The sequence below is a fragment of the Opisthocomus hoazin genome, chromosome 3, assembly GCF_030867145.1.
Source record: "Opisthocomus hoazin isolate bOpiHoa1 chromosome 3, bOpiHoa1.hap1, whole genome shotgun sequence".
NCBI lineage: Eukaryota > Metazoa > Chordata > Aves > Opisthocomiformes > Opisthocomidae > Opisthocomus > Opisthocomus hoazin.
In genome coordinates this window covers 46,235,380-46,254,018 of record NC_134416.1, presented here as the reverse complement: position 1 = coordinate 46,254,018, position 18,639 = coordinate 46,235,380, and the positions used below count along the sequence as shown (strand labels likewise).

Sequence of the window (18,639 nt, the reverse complement as noted above, 5' to 3'; positions counted from 1 at the left end):
CAGCCGGTGCCCGCGGACACAGCCGGACGGAGTTAACGGCTTGGCTCACGCTGCCTGGCTGCGACCCGTGTGAGTGACAGAAGAGCCGATACCGGACAACGAGCCGTGGCCTGCGCCGAACCCGCCGGTTACCGCTCCGCTCCCCGCGCCCTCCCCGGGCAGCCCGGCTCCCTCCCGCCCCGCCGCCGGCCCCCAGGGCGCTTCTCCTCGGCCGCTCCGCCCGGGCACGCCGCGCCTCGCCCCGCGCCGCGCTTCGGGCGCCCGTGAGTCACCGGGCGGCCTCATCCGCCCCGGCCCGCGGGGGAGGCTGCTCGACAGTGCGGGGAAGGCGCGGTTTACGGCTCTGCCGTAAAGCAGCTCGCCGCGGCTGGCGTCGCTGCCGCCCTTTGGAGGTGAGCAGCCATGAGCGGGAAAGGCGGGAGCAAGGCCCTGGAGCTGCTGCGGTCGCTGCCCAGGGTCAGTCTGGCCAACCTGAGTCCCAGTCCGGGCTCCAAAAAGCCGGTGAGTGCCTGCGGCCTGTCGGGCGGGTCGCGGGTGTGCGTTCCCTCCGGCGGCGGGACTCTGCCCCGGCAGCGGCCGCGCACGGCCCGGTGGCGTTTGCCTCGAGGGCTGTCGGAAAGCCTCTGGGGAGGCGGCGGCAGGCCCAGGAGAGCGGCCTGGCCAGAACAGGCGTGGGAAGGCAGAGCAGCGGGTGGCAGCGTTGTCTGTGTTGGCCCTGTTCTTGCCTTTCTCGTGTTTGTAGCCGGTGTGTGTGGCTGTCCGCACGGAGAGCTGGGTAGTTCTAGTGGCCCTAGCTAAACCTCAGGACCATCGATGGGGAACGGGCGGAAACAGTAAAAAAGTATGGGATGGGGTAATACATTTGGAAAAGGAAGGTTAAAAGGCTTGAAAAGAAGAAGAATGTGATGCCAGCAAGCACTTGTTACTATTGACTTCTCAAAACAAAACTAAATGTTCTCTTCCCTATCTCCTTGTAAAGCGATAGAGGAGTAAAGAAAAACCCACCTGGCTTGGGGGACGTACCAGTGAACAGGGGGATGAGGCTCAAGGGCAAAAGTCATAGGAATAGAGAACTGACAGGGAGCACCAAGCAGCACTGCCCTGTCAGTGCTCAAGGCTCCCTAGAGATGCCTGCAGAGCTGGTAGGTGCTGCATAGTTGTAACCCCTTAGACCTGTGACAAGACATGAGAATGGAAATTTTTCCCCCTTGCAGCTGCTGGGGTTCCCCTGTGAAGTTACTTCACTTGAAGCTGTGAATGCCCAGCTTGGCCAGGGTCAAGCGATGTTGAAAGAAGCAGCCTTGTGTAGGGCTGGAGTGGTGATTCTTAAGTTTTTTCAGACTAGTAAAGGCTCCCAAACAGTGTTTTAAGGCTTAGCATCCAGAAGTTGTGAGATAGCCTGAATGTGAAGTTTACTAGAACTGGTGCTTTCTTGCCTGTCTTTGGTCTCAGGACTTTTTGTTTTTCAAGGTAGCTGTTGCATTTAGGAGAACACTTTTTTTTTTTTTTTTAATCTTGAAAGTAGAGATTTTTGTATCCTCTCTGGATCTTTAGCAGGTAACTTGCAACTTCATGTAGGAAATGAGCATTTTTTTCCCTGTGTTACTGCTAACTGTTTGCCTTCAGTTAGAGTTTATACAAGTCACCTCAGCTCTGTTTCTCTGCTATTTTTCTTTTAGTGTCTGACAACATTATGCTGTGATCAGTGAAGTTCTCAAATAAGCAGAATTAAGATAGCATTTGACTTCAAAAACAGAAATTGTGTGTGTGGCGGGGATTTTGGCTGGCTCCTCTGACGATCTAAAATCTGCTCAATGTACTAATTACATTCCATTTATGACCAGATATGGTCGGTGTATTTGTATTAGCAAAAGTCACTGTGTAACCTGGTGTGTATATGGGCAATCGCCAGAAAGGGTGGGCCAGCTGTGTCCTCTCTTTGCCTCCAGGTGCTCACGCCCACTGCGTATGTTGTACTGCTCCTAGAGGCTGCACAGTGAGCCAGAGCATGGAACTAAAACAGCTGAAAACTAGTTAGACAAAAATCAGTTTTCATCTAGTTTAATTCCCTGACCTGTCCAACGCAGAGCCACCCAACTGATTGTGTCAGCACAAGAGGCGCTGTGAGCAAAGAAGCATGGTGTGTGGGCTGGGGACACGTCAGCTTCTTTTGGTGGCAGGGATGGTCTAGTCTAGCGTAAAGCTGCACTTAAAGTCTGTACTATTTAGTATGAATACAGGTAAGTTGTGCATCTTAGATCAGATAATTTTTCAAATACATTAATGCATTTTTTTCTGATGTGTGCCCGTACTGACTTGACTAATATTTCACTGCACATTAAGTGCTCCAAAACTTTGGAAACTTACAGGCACAATAAAGAGCATAAAAGATCAAATTTCATGTCTTCTGTGGCATTAGGCTAATTATCAAGTAGCATGAGGTAGTGAGCAGTTTTCAGACCCGATTTTTACTCAATCTTCCATACTGCAATCTAACTGCATAGAGTGATTTGTAGGGTTAGGGGTGCTTGAAGTGTGGCTGTCTGAGTGTTGCATACAAAAAATGAGAAATTGAAGAGGCTTACTATAGTCTTTAATAATTAATTATTTACATTATTATTGATCAGACAGCGACCATGCTGTGACTTAATCAAAGTTAACTTATAAACAGTACAAATACTGTTTGGAATATGTTGCTTTACATGTCTCCCAGCCTGACTGATTCACCTTGATGGGCACAATGGAAAACAGCAAATGTATGAATTGTGTTGTGCAGATAGGAGACTAGTCAGCACCATGACATTGCTCCTTCCATGTGCCTTCACACTCCTTCCACGTGCCTTCACACTGCTGTGAATGTTAGCTTAAATGGGAAAAACTTGGTAAGATCAAATGGATCCATCAGAGCGATGCACAGAGGTGATCGTACCTCTTGGAGCAGAAGTAAACTGCACCCTGTGCAGCATGGCAGTGAGATTCTGAAGCTTGTGGCTCTGTCTTATCCCTGACAAAGCATGAAAAAATCACTGTGAACCTTAGTGCTGCAAGTTCTTCAGTATATGAATTGGATGAAGTCACCTTACACAGAAAACTTTATTGGTTAGGTCGGAGTGAGCTGGCACCGCTTGATTTAATAGCAGTCACTCCTAGCTGCTTTTTTCCACCCTTGCTTACTGCCTGTTTTGTAATCCTGTAGATATTTGCATACCCATGAATTGTACTGAATGGTGTGACTGACCTGGGTTTTATTATTAAAACAAAAAAAAAAGATTTACCATTTACCTTTGGTTATATCTTTGATCCCATTCACCATGTAGCTGTGCAGGTGCTTCTGCTGGCACAAACAGGAAGTGAGTACAAGAAGATTGCTGAACTGCTGCTTATGCCTGCAGTGCTGATTAAAAGTGCTTAAGAAACTAATAGCTTGGTATCACAATTTTAATTTAAAAAATACAAAAGGTTTAAAATAGTCTTCTTTGTTGATTTGTAGTCAGTAGAAATTGCAACAGTTGCAGACTCTTTCTGAAGTCTGAGTCCATGAAAAGAATTATATGTGTGCATAGCATATAGAGGCTGTTCCCTGGCCGTTGAAGTAGATTTTTTTTTTTCTTTTTTTTAATTTATTTTTTTCATTATCAGTGTTCAGAAACTTCTGAGTGCTGAGTGACTTTCTCATGAAATAGGAGGAAATATCAGTAGTTAATTCAAGAAAATTCTCTAGCTTGCAGAGTGCAGGCTGTAAGAGGTAGGGTTTAATACTGGTATTCCTTTTATCGCAGTATATGTTCATGTAAACTTTCAGACTTTTTGTGGTGCGTGCCTAGAGCTGTGCTCTGCAAAAATTGTATAAATTGTTTTTCTGACTATTTTTCCCATTAGAAGAGAGCTATCTCTTAATTTTTCCTGAAGAATCAGTATTTTGCTCAGTTTATAACTCTGAAATCTTACTTTTTATAGATGCTGATCTCCCAAGTAGCTGACTAAATGTGTCATTGATTGTTTTCAAGGAGAGAAGACGCGGCCGTGGAAGGTACAGAGGTAGGAAGTGTGGTCGAGGTCACAAAGGAGAAAGACAAAGAGGAAATCGCCCCCGATTAGGCTTTGAGGGTGGTCAAACTCCATTTTATTTGGCCATACCAAAGTATGGGTTTAATGAAGGACATAGGTAAGTTTCTTCATGTTTACTCAGAACTTAATCGTTGGCTGATTTTCTTGATCTTTCTCTTGAAGCCAGAATCTAATATGCCAGAACAGGCCTAAAAGGAAAATGAGACCTTCCTCTCAGGTTGTTAGCTTCCTTACCAGCAGAATCTCCCATTTCTTGTGAGATTCTTTTTTTAATGAATTCATTTATTTTCTGTTGTTTCACAGCTCTGCTTATTTTCCCTTTTCTTTGCATGATCCCTCATATGTAGCAGGTTCCCCTTCCTCCTGCAACTGAGTGCATTTCTACTCTCAGGCCACTCCTCCATGCGTTCTTGTTCCTCCCTTTGCCCATCTGCACAGCAGATAACCTGTCGAACTGGCTGGGAACAGTCCCACTGAGTGAGGATGTTAGGCGTGGAAGCGTAATCCAGAGCCTTGCTTTGTCATTGCTCTTTGCTTTATTCACCTGAAGCTCTGATCTGCTGCTAGCTAAACAATGCTGCTTCTCTTCATGACTACTTTTTTAGCCTTGCCATACTGCAGTCTTTGTCTGTCTGTGCTCCATCTGTTCCACCTAGGATCTAAACAAGCTCTTTAATATCAAAACTATTGGATGAAGCCGTTAAGTCGCCTTTCACAATTGTTCTTCTCCGACATTCTGCCTTGTTTGATACTTCTGTCCCCTTTTCACATTGTGCTTGTTTGTGCAACGTCCTTCTTTCAGCTTTTTAATGTTTAAAAGTATTCTTCTAACCAGTCTCTGTTCTTAGCTGGAGATCTGTATGCCAGTGTTTTATTTATTCACATCACCATATTGACAATTACAAAATTTCTTTTGTTTGTTTTTTTGTTGTTGTTGTTCAAAAGTGGTTTTGTTTTTTAAGGTGGCATGTATGTTACCTTGGTCACTAACCATTTTGTTGCTTTTAGGTATGGTCACAAAAGCATTGTGTGGATACAGAAGTTGTTATAGGCAGTAGCAGCAACAATGTGCCACACCTAGCAGACAGTTCAAGAATGAAAGGACATACGTGAATTTATTTGTGAATTGTTAAACTTACAGTTTGATTTTATGTTTTAGTTGTGGTTATAACTTAAATAGTTGTGCATTTATATATTTCTATTTTTTATGCATGCAGTATAACCTAGAGACCTATCCTGATTATCAAAGCTTTTCTCTGTCAGTCTTAGTAGTTTTGAAGTGTGATTCAAACTGTGTTTCCAAGTACTGTCATTTCCTCCTGTTTACTTAAGCTATTACAAGAGTTAATGAGAAGCACTTTTGATGGCTGAAGACATAATGTAGATCCACAGTCCCTCAAAGGAAATGCTGCTGAATGCAGGCACTGAGACAGTGATCACAAGTTCATGAATAACCAACAGCAAAAACCCAAGTTTCTGCAGGGACAAGAAGTTAGTAGGGTTTCGATGTTTTTAACCCCATCTGACAGCAAAAAAAGACTCTGATTTCTTTTCAATGTTTTGGCAAAATTTCAATGCCAAGGTATTGTAAGTGGTTTTCTAGTGAGCATCTTAAGTGCACTTGAGAGAGACTGTCATGTCAGAATGGGAGCATGCTGAACAATGTCGCTGCCTCTTTATCTTCACCTCATTCTTCTTTCTGTCTGCAGTGGTGTTCCTCTACTTCTTGAACTTCTGCTCCGTTTGCAACTGTCTGACAGTGCAAATTCTGTTGCTTGTCTTGTCTCACTGAGCTTGCCAATAACACAGATAAGCTTCTCAGTTTTTCTGCTAGCACTCGTGGATTTCAAATAGCAGTGGTTAGACAGTTTCTCAAGTTTTGAGCATCTGCATAAGTGGTATGCACTAGGCATCAACACTGCGATCTGAAAAGCTGTCCTAAAGATTGATTTGTGTAGTAAAGTTAGAACTTTGTAAAATGCAACAGTGGATTCTGCTGAAGCTGATGGCTATTGGCAAAATATTCCATTTTCCATTGGGTGTATGGATTGATGGATATTTTCTCAATATTTCTCTCCCTTGGTGGTATTTTGAGGAAGGTTCCATTCAGTACTTGTGAGATGTCAGGTACCATGGTAATAGACTAACAAATCTTGTTGGACTTAGGCAAGCTGTGCAGGAGCACGCACAGGGTTTGGCTGATAGTCTTTGACTAGATTTGTATGGGAGGGGAGGGTATATTTGGTTTTGACTCTTTTTTTTTTTTTTTTTTTTTTTTTTTTTGTCAGATTTTCTGAACATATCAGTGAAGCTACCAACCTGGATTCACTTTCAGGATGGTAGTTGTTTAGAGTCTTATTGGCTTACCAAGAAATGCTGACACTTCCATTTCTTGATCTTTTTTTTTTTTTTTTTTTTCTTCCTTAAACCAATCAACAGGTAGAGAGGTGTTCTGGAGTAAATTGAGCTCAGCAACAACAAAATGACTAATGTTATATTGGAGGTGGGGGTGTGTGAGCAAATCTGAATGTATAATTCAGTTTTGGGCTGTAACTAGGACTTGTATTTGCATTAAATTAAACTTATAATTTTGGTTTATGGATGGACCTGGTTTAAACATTTACTTGGTTGTTTTAGGAGTAGGTAGAAAATGGAATGCATCGTGCTCTATCTCAGTTGACCAGTTCCTGTTAAAGCTTCAGTTTTGTAAATTTCTCATTGTTTTGTTTGGGTTTGTTTTGGTTTTTTTTTTGTTTTCCTCTCTCCAGCCTCAGACGCCAGTATCAACCGCTCAGCCTTCAGAGGCTGCAGTACCTGATTGATTTGGGCAGAGTTGACCCCAAGCAACCGATTGACTTGACGCAGCTCACTAACGCCAGAGGTGTCACGGTGCAACCTCTCAAGAGGGATTATGGTGTCCAGCTGGTGGAGGAGGTATGCATACAAGACACGGGCAGTGTAAAGCCTTGAGTTTTCAGTTTTTGCATACCAGGCTGTCAGATTGTCCTTCCCCTGTTTCCGAAGCACCTTTGATTTTCTGAATTAGTTTGTGGTGGGATTTTTGTGGTAATAAATCCACTAGAGGGCACTGTGCGTTAGCAAACAAAAAAAACCACACCAGGATCATGTTTTGAGACCTGGGAGGCTCCAAAAGTAATAGTTAAGGTGCACACAACAAGAGGTCGAACAAGTATTTCACAACAGAAGACTAGAATGTACTGAAAGAAACATGAATATTTTGTACAGGCAAACTTTCTTCATTAAATACAGAGAAGACTGAGTGAGAGTAATTTGGTTACCCATCTTGGTGCAGGGAACAGACAAATCATAATTTTTTGCAAGATTTAAAGTTTCTTACAACTTTGGTGAGAAGAATAAATATCTGTCCTAAAATACTCATTTTAATGTTACTGTAATATGTGTTGAAATTTACAGGGTGCTGATATCTTTTCAGCAAAAGTAAATATTGAAGTGCAGAGGGCATCTGAATTAGCAATCGCAACCATAGAAAAAAATGGAGGTGTTGTAACAACATCATTCTATGATCCCAGGAGTCTGGGTAAGAATTTCTTTTCATTTCCGACTACTTTTTTTTTTTTTTCTGGAATGTGTGAAGATTAAATGATCCAAATCAAAGTTTCAAACATAGTTCTTACTGGAAAATAATCCACTTCTTCTATTCTAAAAGCTTCAACAGCACATTGTTATCAGAATGTTGAACTGTAATGCATCCTCAGTTTTGCTTTTTTTAACTGTTCACCTGTTTAGCCCTACCAGTGTTAGCAGTCATTTACCGATCAGCCAGTTAAAGAAATCCAAGTAGCTTTGTAAATAGAGGAACTATTAAAAGATTTATTTGAATTTTTGTCTTCTAACTTTCGTATGTGTTTAATAACCCTAAGAAAATTTAGGGAAAAATCAGATTTATAAACCACTGTGGATGTTTATATTGTTAATTTAAAATACTTTTCCAGTTAAAATGAGGAAGTAACTAAGTTGCAGAAGCTCAGAATCGTTCCAGTCAAAATGGCTATTGTTTTCAGAACACTTTCACTGAAGAATGAGGCTTTGCTTTGCTTGAGGCTGCATCCTGCCTAATATTCATTCATGCAGTTTTTATTGACAATAATGGAGCTTTCATGTGTGAATGAGACTGAGAACAAGAGGAATAGACATTTTTAGTGTGCAAAATATGTTACCCTGGGGTGATAGAAGTTATTTTTTTCCAATCCAGAAAATAATTGAAATATTAGGGTTAAAAGGATCTTTAATGTAATTTGTCAAACTCAGTAAAACTTGTGGAGGAGAGGATAGTTTCACAAATGACTAAGAGGTGCACATACCATTAATTCTTTATTTTAAATACTTATAGAAACACTATATTTGACATTGTTAGTACACAGTTTAAATAGCCATGCAAATGCATTTCTTCTAGCTTGGAAGTCAGGCATTTAAATAAATGTCAGCATTTAGCTCGGTTATTATATCTTTCCAAAGTAGGCATTCTAAATGCATTAATGATTCATCCAGACTGTCACTATAAATATTAGTTAAAGCAGAGTTGTTTGATCAATTAAGTGAAACTTGTGAGACAATATCTTATTCTGAACAAGAATATTCTGAAGATTTGGTTTTTTGCTCTATACTTTATTAAAAAGTATGTAGTAATTTATTTAGCACAAAATACTAAGTAAGAAGATGTCATTTAATGTCTTTATGTATTATAATGCACAGTATCTAATTTTCTCTCATGTTTGCCCACAGAAATTCTGTGTAAGCCAGTAGTGTTTTTTCTGCGTGGCAAGCCTATTCCAAAGCGAATGCTTCCGCCTGAAGATCTAGTCCGTTACTACACAGATGCCAGGAATCGCGGGTACCTGGCAGATCCATCTAAGGTTGCAGAAGCCAGGCTTGAACTTGCCAAGAAATATGGCTATGTCTTACCAGACATAACTAAGGATGAACTCTTCAAAATGTTAAGCACACGCAAGGATCCGAGACAGATATTTTTTGGTCTTGCTCCAGGATGGATCGTAAACATGGCAGACAAGAAAATTCTAAAACCAACCGATGAGAGGCTGTTAAAATACTATAGCTCATGAATTCAGGACTGGAGACAACTGCAGGTGTACAGGAAACATCTGGGTATGAAATAATGGAGATGAAGTGGTGTTTGTTTTTATTAAGACTCCTGTTATACTAGACAACACAAATGTTTGTTTATGTAATCTTCTGGTGTAGCTCTCAACTTTTTTATTGTCATAATACAGTGTATGACAAGTCTTAACATTTGGAAACAGTGTAGAGTCTGACATAAAGTGTGCGTTCCAGCACTTTCTCTTGCGACGATTAAAAACAACCAGTAATAATAAAGTGCAAAAGAATTCCTTAACCTCTTCAATTCTGTAGTGATGTTTTGGATTTCGCCACTGTCATCAATAGCACTAGAGCTTGACAGGTGTTGATCTTTGTCTTATTCCTTCAGATGGAATTGAGAAACAGGGTATGCAGTTTAAGGGAACTTTCTATTTAAATTTTTTTTAAAAAAAGATAGCTGTCTTAAATCAACGGCTGCTACTATTCAAACAGAATTTATAACTTGTTCAGACACAAATGTAATGTAATTAATAAAAATGCACAGCAGAATCCACAGTCAATGCGTATTAGACAGTGACACTAGATTGTGAACGATGGGAATGTGATGGACAAAGGACACAGAGTTCAGTTTTGAGCTTGATCACAGATAGCATATGTGACAGTGGACAAACGAATTTAGATGTGAAAAGTTATGAACAATTTTATGGGAAACAGAAATTTAATCACACCAACTTGATACAATCATGAAAAAATATTTTTCGACAAATGTTCATTTCATCAGTCTCTCCAGAATACTATACTTTCACTATGCAAGAGTATTCTAGGTTCATATGGCAGCTTAGAATTCGGCGTCTGGGATGATGAACTAAGCAGTGAATTGAAAGATGAGAGGGAAGACTAAGTTAATCTATCAGAGCTTCATCTGACTCCTCAGAAGTTAGTGAGGTGCTTCATAATTGCATGAACTTTAATGGCAGCTGAATTTGACTTTGAAATAGGGAGAATTTGGTTGTTAGGATGCAGGAAACAGGCCGGAAGACCAGAACGCAAGAGTGAGTCTTGCTTTCCAATTCTCATGTGCTTTTGGAAATGCTCCTTATAGTTTCCTGTAGCTGCCAAACCATCACATCTCCTATGGGAAGCCCTCAGAGTGCTAGAATCTCCTGTTTTTCCTGTATAACACCTGTGTTTCACTTGTATGCCTCAAATAGGTGGAGAAAAAAAAGTTTAAAAAAGATGATCTTTTTCTTTCAGAGAATAACAAGAAGTGAATGAATTTTTTTTGTTGGTGTTGTTCAAACAGCCCCAGATTTTTTCCTTCACTCAACAAACTGCCTTGTCAATTAATATGAGCATCTGTAATCACAAAACAAAATAAGTCTTTTATTCTCATGCTGGTTAAATAATCTGAAATCCAGAGATTTAACAATGGAAAGTCGCTTATTTTTGACAAGAGTGGACAAGGGAAAACCAATGAACGTCATCTATCTGGATTTTTGTAAAGCCTTTGACACGGTCCCCCACAACATCCTCTCTAAATTGGGCAGCCATGGATTTGATGGGTGGACCGTTTGGTGGATAAGGAATTGGTTGGATGGTCGCAGCCAAAGGGTAGCGGTCAATGGCTCAATGTCTGGATGGAGACCAGTGATGAGTGGAGTCCCTCAGGGGTCCGTACTGGGACCGGTGCTGTTCAAACGCAATCAATGACATGGACAGCGACATCAAGTGTACCCTCAGCAAGTTTGCAGATGACACCAAGCTGAGTGGTACGGTTGAGACACCAGAAGGACGGGATGCCATCCAGAGGGACCTGGACAAGCTGGAGAGGTGGGCCTGTGTGAACCTCATGAGGTTCAACAAGGCCAAGTGCAAGGTCCTACACCTGGGTCGGGGTAATCCCCGCTATCAGTACAGGCTGGGGGATGAAAGGATCGAGAGCAGCCCTGCTGAGAGGGACTTGGGGATACTGATAGACGAAAGGCTGGACATGAGCCGGCAATGTGCGCTGGCAGCCCAGAGGGCCAACCGTGTCCTGGGCTGCATCAAGAGAAGCATGGCCAGCAGGTCAAGGGAGGTGATTCTGCCCCTCTGCTCTGGTGAGACCTCACCTGGAGTACTGTGTTCAGCTCTGGAGCCCTCAGCACAAGAAGGGCATGGAACTGTTGGAGCGGGTCCAAAGGAGGGCTACAAAAATGATCTGAGGGCTGGAGCACCTCTGCTATGAGGACAGGCTGAGAGAGTTGGGCTTGTTCAGCCCGGAGAAGAGAAGGCTGCGGGGAGACCTGATTGCAGCCTCTCAGTACTTAAAGGGAGCCTATAGGAAAGATGGGGACAATCTTTTTAGTAGAGACATCAGTGACAGGACGAGGGGTAATGGTTTTAAACTAAAACAGGGTAGGTTTAGGCTGTATATAAGGAAGAAATTCTTTACAATGAGGGTGGTGAAACACTGGAACGGGTTGCCCAGAGAGGTAGTGGAGGCCCCATCCCTGGAAACATTCAAGACCAGGTTGGCTCTGAGCAACCTGATCTCGTTAGTGGTGTCCCTGCTCGCTGCAGGGGGGTTGGACTAGATGACCTCTAGGGGTCCCTTCCAACCCAAAACTTTCTATGATTCTATGATTTACTCTTCAGCTTCTATTGTCTGTTGTTAATGTGTGTTAGATGCTATCAGTAGTGGTCATTCTTTTGACTTGTGGTTTAAGTATAGGTGAAACATAGCAAAACAACACCAATTTAATAAAACTGGATTGTGAATAGCAGGAATTTGGACTTAGTGGCGTTAACATTGATATTTTATAAGGTGCACAACAGTTTTTTGGCACATTAATACCATGTGCCAAAAAAAGTATAGCTAGTGTTAACTTGAATGTGAAGTAAATAACTTTCTCACTTTAGATGTATCCTGTTCTGCATCCTGATGATTGTTGGTTTGGAAACTTAAATGACAAGCAATACTTTTTACTTTTTTTTTCCTTTTTGTTATTACAATACTAGTGCCTCCATTTGGGAAGGAGTTGGAAGGGGGGAAGAGTATTTATTGCCTTCCCTTATTTGTGCCATAATGTTTCTGTTTTTATGAATCGATTCACAATTGTATTTTGTGGAGGTGGTGGTACTCAACAGGAAAGCTACTTAACTGGAAGCGAAGAAGGAAGTTAGTCATATTAGTGAAGACCAGAAGACAAAAGTGTTTATGTATCATTGTGTATTTTGGGGAGAAGAAGAGGGGGGGAAGGCAACTTTGTTTCCACTCCTGCTCTTTGTATTAAAATGAACAAATTGGTCTTGGTAATTTTTTTAAAAATCAACTTCTTTGATATAGGCACGCGCGCGCGCGCTGGTTTCTGTAGGTTTCAAAGTGGTTTTCAGGTGAAAGGGTAACTTGGATAAAATGATAACAGTGAAAGAAAGAATGAAAACAGGAAACAGATGTCTGGTGACGTCGGGGGATTGGATAGCACTTATTCAGTGAACGACATCTTAGTCACAAGGCAGCTGTATCCTGGCTCTGATACCATAACGCTACAAATACCTTGGAGCCAAAACAGCCACGTTCCACAAAATCCGGTCATTCTCCTTTATGGAGGTGATCTTTTATCATCTTGTAATTGCAGAGGGCAAGAAGGGCTGTATGTTGCTTTATTTAAAATATGCAATGCTTGTCTTTTTTTTCATCTCTTCTGTTTACAGTAGCTAGTATTTTATAAGAGTTGTTCTGATTTTTATTTACTAGTGAAAAAAGTGGCAAGGCTATAGAGGATTTCCTGTTCATGTTATCTCGTCAGGAACACAAGTCTCCTGGCAACTGAATACAGACTTATCAAAAGCACAAGTAAGTTATTGACAAGATTTCTAATAAGTCTGTAATAAACAGCCTCCCAATGGCCTGTTGTTTATGTGAGGGTCAGGCTCACTGGTGCAAGACTCTAAGCCAGCACTGGCATCTAAGGCCATTCTCTTCACTTAGGAATATGTACCATGTTTTCATATTCATAAGATAAATGATTGCCTTGGATATCCTGTTTTGATAGGGGTTTTTCATATGCAACAATGTATTAACACAACAAGAAGCACCGAATCTGCTGTAACCAGAAAAGCACCATCAAGTAGCTGAGGAAAAGAAATGTTATTTGTGCCATAAAATACTGAAAGCCATGTCAATTTTTATCAACAGCATCATACTTTTGAATGGTTCCTTGATAAAACTGATTACATATGTGAGACTGAAATCAAACTAAAGGCCTCTGAATGAGTACATACCTTGTTATATCATACCTTGATAATTAGAAGTTGCCTGTTTCTTACAAGATAGACTACTAACAGCAGCCAGTCAATACTGCCTTTACAGGTGGCTGACTGCAGACTCAAAATCAGGCAAGTTAAAATAACTGGATTATCCCTTTTACTTGTATGTACAACAAAGACACGCTGGCTTTTAATTCATTACACTTGATAGTATAGTATTCATGTTGAACAAGCAAAAGCAGGCTGTACCATTGACTGATTTCCAAAAAGGAATAAACGAATAAATCAGTAGCCCTGATCTGTATCTTCACTGGCACTGTGCCAACATTGTTTTGACATACGAGCATAACTGATGCTGGTGCTCCAGGAAGTCGTATAAAAGTAATCAATTACGAAGATAGCTTCCCATTGCTATTTTATTATTTTCTATTTCATTGCTAAAATTTAAAATGCTAATGCAAAGCTGATCTTGCATTGTTGAACTCTCGAAAGTTCTGTAAACATTTGTCTCTAATTCGAAATCGTTGCGTGAGTTTTGTATCTTAAATATTTAAGTGTTATATTTACATATATACAAAATAAGAAGGATACTGTGTCTGTCCAAAATGGCCAGTTTAATATTCCATATGCAGATTTATTTCTTAAAATTTCTTGATCAGTGATCAGATGGAAATAGTTTTACATAACTCGCAGTCTCTACTCAGTTTGTTGTGTTATGGTTTGGTCTATGAAAAGATGTAGTTAGAAGTCCTGGTGTGGCAGAATTCTTATCCATTAGGAAAATTATGAACTTTTTAAACTCCTTCATCTCGCAGCCCAGGTGGCCCGTCTTGGTCTTTTGCAGCAGAAATACATGGCATTGTCTAAAGAATTACTGGTTTCTCAGTGGAAGCAAACTATCCTCAGATCTATTCTGTCTCCTTTGGTTAGTGTTGCCTCGGTTGCATCTGCATCTTCCCGAGGTCTCTTCTCGCTTCTCCTCTTGTAGTGGTGGGAACTACGGGGCTCAATCATTCTCACAGTGTCATCCTGTCTGGCCCACTCTGGGTTTGAAAATCTGGTTGTTTTATGTGCCTCTGGAGCAGGAAAAGTGTTGATCATTCCTGCATCTGTTTATATGAGGGGTTTCTCGTGGCTTGAGTTTCCTGGACTGGTGTTGCTTTTGTTGTTAAGAATGTCAACAGCAGTGTTGTTTACTTGTTAACCTTGTAGATTCCGAGACACATGCCGACCCAGTTGGAGGGGCCTTTGCGCAACGGATTCAGTTTTTTCAGAGTTAAGGAACACTCCTAGAAGTGTGTCTGTGCACGTAACTCAGAATTACACACACTAGATACAAGTCTCAATGGATAGGCAATTTTGCTTTCAATGCTTGAATGCCCAGATCGGTCTCTCCTTGCGCTTTTGGAAACCCAGCCTCTGTAAGGTCCATTCTGGTTTCATGACAGGATTGTCCTGTCTGCTCCCTAATTTATAATAGCCTGAAAGTCTGCCATTTCTTGATGTTTGTGTTTTTATTGTTATTCCTTTGGCAGGTAATGACAGCTAGAGGTTTGTGTACATAGAACAATCTATGAAAAATAAGTTGATGTGTAAATTCACAAGAAACTAGTTCTCTGTGGATTTTTTTTGTCATGCTAGTGTAGTTTGCCTTGCTCCCAGTGTGGAGTACTTTAAGAAAATAATTTCACCCTTAATAAATGTAACTAAAATGTAAGTATCTGGAACTGAATCCCACCTGTGTTTTCAGTGACCCAAGACGCTTGAAGTTAGTGGTGGGAAGATCTTGTGGATCATGAGTCACCGGTGTGGATTGCCTAGCTCAGCACTGGGAACTTCTGAAGCTTGATGTACTAGGTTGTGTTTGTCTTTGAAAGTAAGTGTGCTAATTTAATGAAAAACGAGTCAGAGGACGTCTTGGTGCCACAGGAGATGAAATGCTGGCAATGAGATGATCTGTGTTGTTTTACAACTATTGGAGAGCAGAGCTTTTCCAGGATACAGAAGTTGGTGGCATACTCACCTAGACGCCTCTGGCTCTTTCAAGGTGGACAACTCCCAGTTCACAGTTCTGCACTGGTATTGCCCTTCAGAATTGGTCTACCTGCTGCCTTTGGCCCTCGTGTAATGCATTGCTGATGTTTGTGCTAACTGTAATGTATGCATTTCCTCTGCAAGCAAAGCGTGGAAATTAAAGTACCTGAATGTGCAAATGGCAAAAAACAGGAGAGGAGGACAGTGTCCCTCTGAGGCGTCGCTTTCAGCAAGTGGTGCTTGTAATGGTCAGAGAAAGTGGCTGAGATACTTAAACACAGATACTGTCTCACTGCTCTGAGAACATGCGGTCCGGTGTGTTTCTTGGGGTCCCCCCTACAGCTGCTGTGATGAATTGCAGTGTGGGTATAGAAGATGGATTTGGAACTGATCCTTCTACAGATTTTGACTTGCCATTTCTCCTGTTTTCAGTGATTTCTGGGTCCCTGAAACTTTAAAGATGCATTTGGTTTTTAGTGCGTAGGCAATCATTTATCCCTTCTTTTTTGTGGTGGGTATTTTGGGGTGTTTTTTTTGATTTTTTTTTTTTTTTTTTTTTTTTTGCAAGGCAATTGCATTAATCTCACAGAAGGCAGTCTGGGTATGGGCTGTGTACTAGCCTAGAGACTGCTCCAGTAAAAATGTTATTCTACTGATTTTGTGTTGGGCTTGGCAGGCTTGACATTGCTGCCGCCCTGACTTCTAGGGCTTGTGAAATGTCTGGGCTAACTGTGACTGTTGTTCGGTTTTGTTGCTGTTGTTGTTATTGGAAGGCTCCAGCCCTTCCAGGTCATGGTTAAAGACAGGTGTTTACTGTGGAATGATGAAGAAATGAATTACCGTAGTGAGGATGCGAACGTGTTGCAAAATTCTGCCTGGGTCAGTTTTTCTGCATGCGTTTGTGTGTATCTGAGGGAATTGAAGGGCTGGGATGCTATGATTTTGTCTTTATTTATTGTGGAAAAGCTTATCTACCTAAGAAAAAAAATGGAGGGTGAAAAGCCGTCAAGTCACTTTTGCTGCATCTTGTGAAAAGTGCATTTTTTCCCAGTTTGACGTGTTGCTCTCAGCTGAGCTGGATGACTTTGCTTGCAGCATGGGAAACTGCGACGGCAGCAGACACCTGTCGGCAGTGCCATGCAGCTGTGGTACTGTAGCTGGCCCTAGCGAAACAGAAGATGATCTGTGCAGGCTTGGGAACATGAGAATCAATGTAGGAAAGCCTTCGTCTGAAGAGATTCCAAAATCAGAAATGTACGAGTATTCTGCAAACACCACTGAGACTCCGCTGTGTGTTTAATTACTCTCTGTTTTTGCTGACTGTACTGTTGTGAACTGTAAATATTCAAGAAATCATTTAAAGAATACATATTAGGTTTTCATTGTTGTGCTTAGAGTTTTCAACCCTGCAGGGATCTTGTTTCCAAGCATTGTTCCTGTATCCAGCTAGGCTAGAGGCAATTTTAAGAAGCGGGAGCCAGCGTTTTCATGTGATGGCATTATTCCAGGAACTGTTGCTTTAGGATAAACAGCAAATACTGTGAGGCTTGCAAAACAGTTACTGATTCATTGCTTATACCCTGCTGATGTATTCATTGTTCGAGAGCATAACTCCTCTGCTGTCTCTGCAGTTGACCTCCAGTGACGTCTCCTCAGCATGAAAGAAACACGCAGTTGTTTCCAGCATCCAGACCTAAGGGTAACAACTATTACATTACCAGGTATAGAAGCATCCCACACAAACAGCATCCTCCTCTGCTCCTCTCCCCAAATTACAAGACCGCTGTGATCATCTGTAGTGCTGGGCATTGGACCCACTGGCTGGGACAGGGAGGAGGTCCAGTGTCCTTCTGGTGCAGGCAAGGCTGACACCTAGTGATTGGACGGGTTTAGTCCTGTGGGAATTCACTGGACGCCGGTTCGGTGACCGTTTGCTCTTTCCCAAGGCTGGAAGGTTTAAACTTCAAAGTAAATAGTTCATTTATTTCATTGTCACTTTTGGCGTTTGTTTTCAGTGTTTCTAGTGTACTCTTCTAAAGATGAAGTTAAAGTAGTTTGAAAGCTTGTTCAAGCTTAATATTGGAGCCATGAAGGTTTTGCACGTCATCTCCTGGGAGCTGTGCATTGTGGCTGCTCTGAGCAAATGGAGATGGCTGACAGCAATCAGCTGTAGTTCAGGATATGGTCCTTTTGTGGTTTTTCCTTAATAAAATCGTGGCTGACCTTGCTGTTTGGGTTCTATCTAGCAAAGGAGGCAGGACACCTGCATGGTTGAACAAGGAGCTTCTAGCGGAGCTCAGGTGGAAGAGAAAGGTCCATGGAATGTGGAAAGAGGGAAAGGCCACTTGGGAAGAGTACAGGAATGTGATCAGAGCGTGCAGGGATGCGACGAGGAAGGCCAAGGCCCACCTGGAATTGAAGCTGCCAAGGGATGTCAAAAACAACAAGAAGGGCTTCAAGTACATCGGCAGCAAAAGGAAGGTTAGGGACAATGTGGGGCCGCTGCTGAATGAGGTGGGTGTCCTGGTGACAGAGGATGCAGAGAGGCAGAGCTACTGAATGCCTTCTTTGCTTCAGTCTTCAATGCCAGGGCAGGCCCTCAGGAACCCCAGGCCCCGGAGTTAAGAGAAGAAGCCCACAGAGAGGATGACTTTCCCTTGGTCAAGGAGGACTGCATGAGGGATCGCTTAAGCGATCTGAAAGCCCACAAATCCATGGGCCCCGATGGAATGCACCCACGAGTGCTGAGGGAGCTGGCGGGTGTCATTGCTGAGCCACTCTCCTTCATCTTTGAGAGGTCCTGGAGGACAGGAGAGGTGCCCGAGGACTAGAGAAAGGCAAATGTCACTCCAGTCTTCAAAAAGGGCAAGAAGGAGGACCCAGGGAACTACAGGCCGGTCAGCCTCACCTCCATCCTAGGAAAGATGATGGAGCAGCTTATCCTGAAGGTCATCATGAAGCAAGTGGAAGAAAAGAAGGTTATCAGGAGTAGTCAGCATGGATTCACCAAGGGGAAGTCACGCCTGACCAATCTGATAGCTTTCTACAATGACATGACTGCCTGGGTAGATGAGGGGAGAGCCGTGGATGTTGTCTACCTCGACTTCAGCAAGGCTTTCAACACTGTCTCCCATAACATCCTCCTAGGGAAGCTCAGGAAGTGTGGGCTGGACGAGTGGTCGGTGAGGT

The 18,639-nt window shown here is 42.2% G+C and overlaps 1 protein-coding gene across 1 annotated transcript; it reads left to right on the top strand.

Moving 5' to 3' along the window:
• Positions 1–295: 295 nt before the first annotated feature.
• Positions 296–9,469, top strand: MRPL15 (mitochondrial ribosomal protein L15). Its single transcript, XM_075416141.1, has 5 exons — positions 296–501; positions 4,008–4,165; positions 6,837–7,002; positions 7,504–7,627; positions 8,833–9,469. The coding sequence occupies exons 1-5, from the start codon at positions 403–405 to the stop codon at positions 9,168–9,170; spliced, it is 885 nt and encodes a 294-aa protein (XP_075272256.1). The 5' UTR covers positions 296–402; the 3' UTR covers positions 9,171–9,469.
• Positions 9,470–18,639: the final 9,170 nt, after the last annotated feature.

Excerpts from the sequence above, each read along its gene's own strand:
- MRPL15 (XM_075416141.1), top strand. The coding sequence starts at position 403 with ATGAGCGGGAAAGGCGGGAGCAAGGCCCTGGAGCTGCTGCGGTCGCTG. Across the intron at positions 502-4,007 it reads GTCCGGGCTCCAAAAAGCCG|GAGAGAAGACGCGGCCGTGG; the intron begins GTGAGTGCCTGC and ends ATTGTTTTCAAG. Across the intron at positions 7,628-8,832 it reads CTATGATCCCAGGAGTCTGG|AAATTCTGTGTAAGCCAGTA; the intron begins GTAAGAATTTCT and ends GTTTGCCCACAG.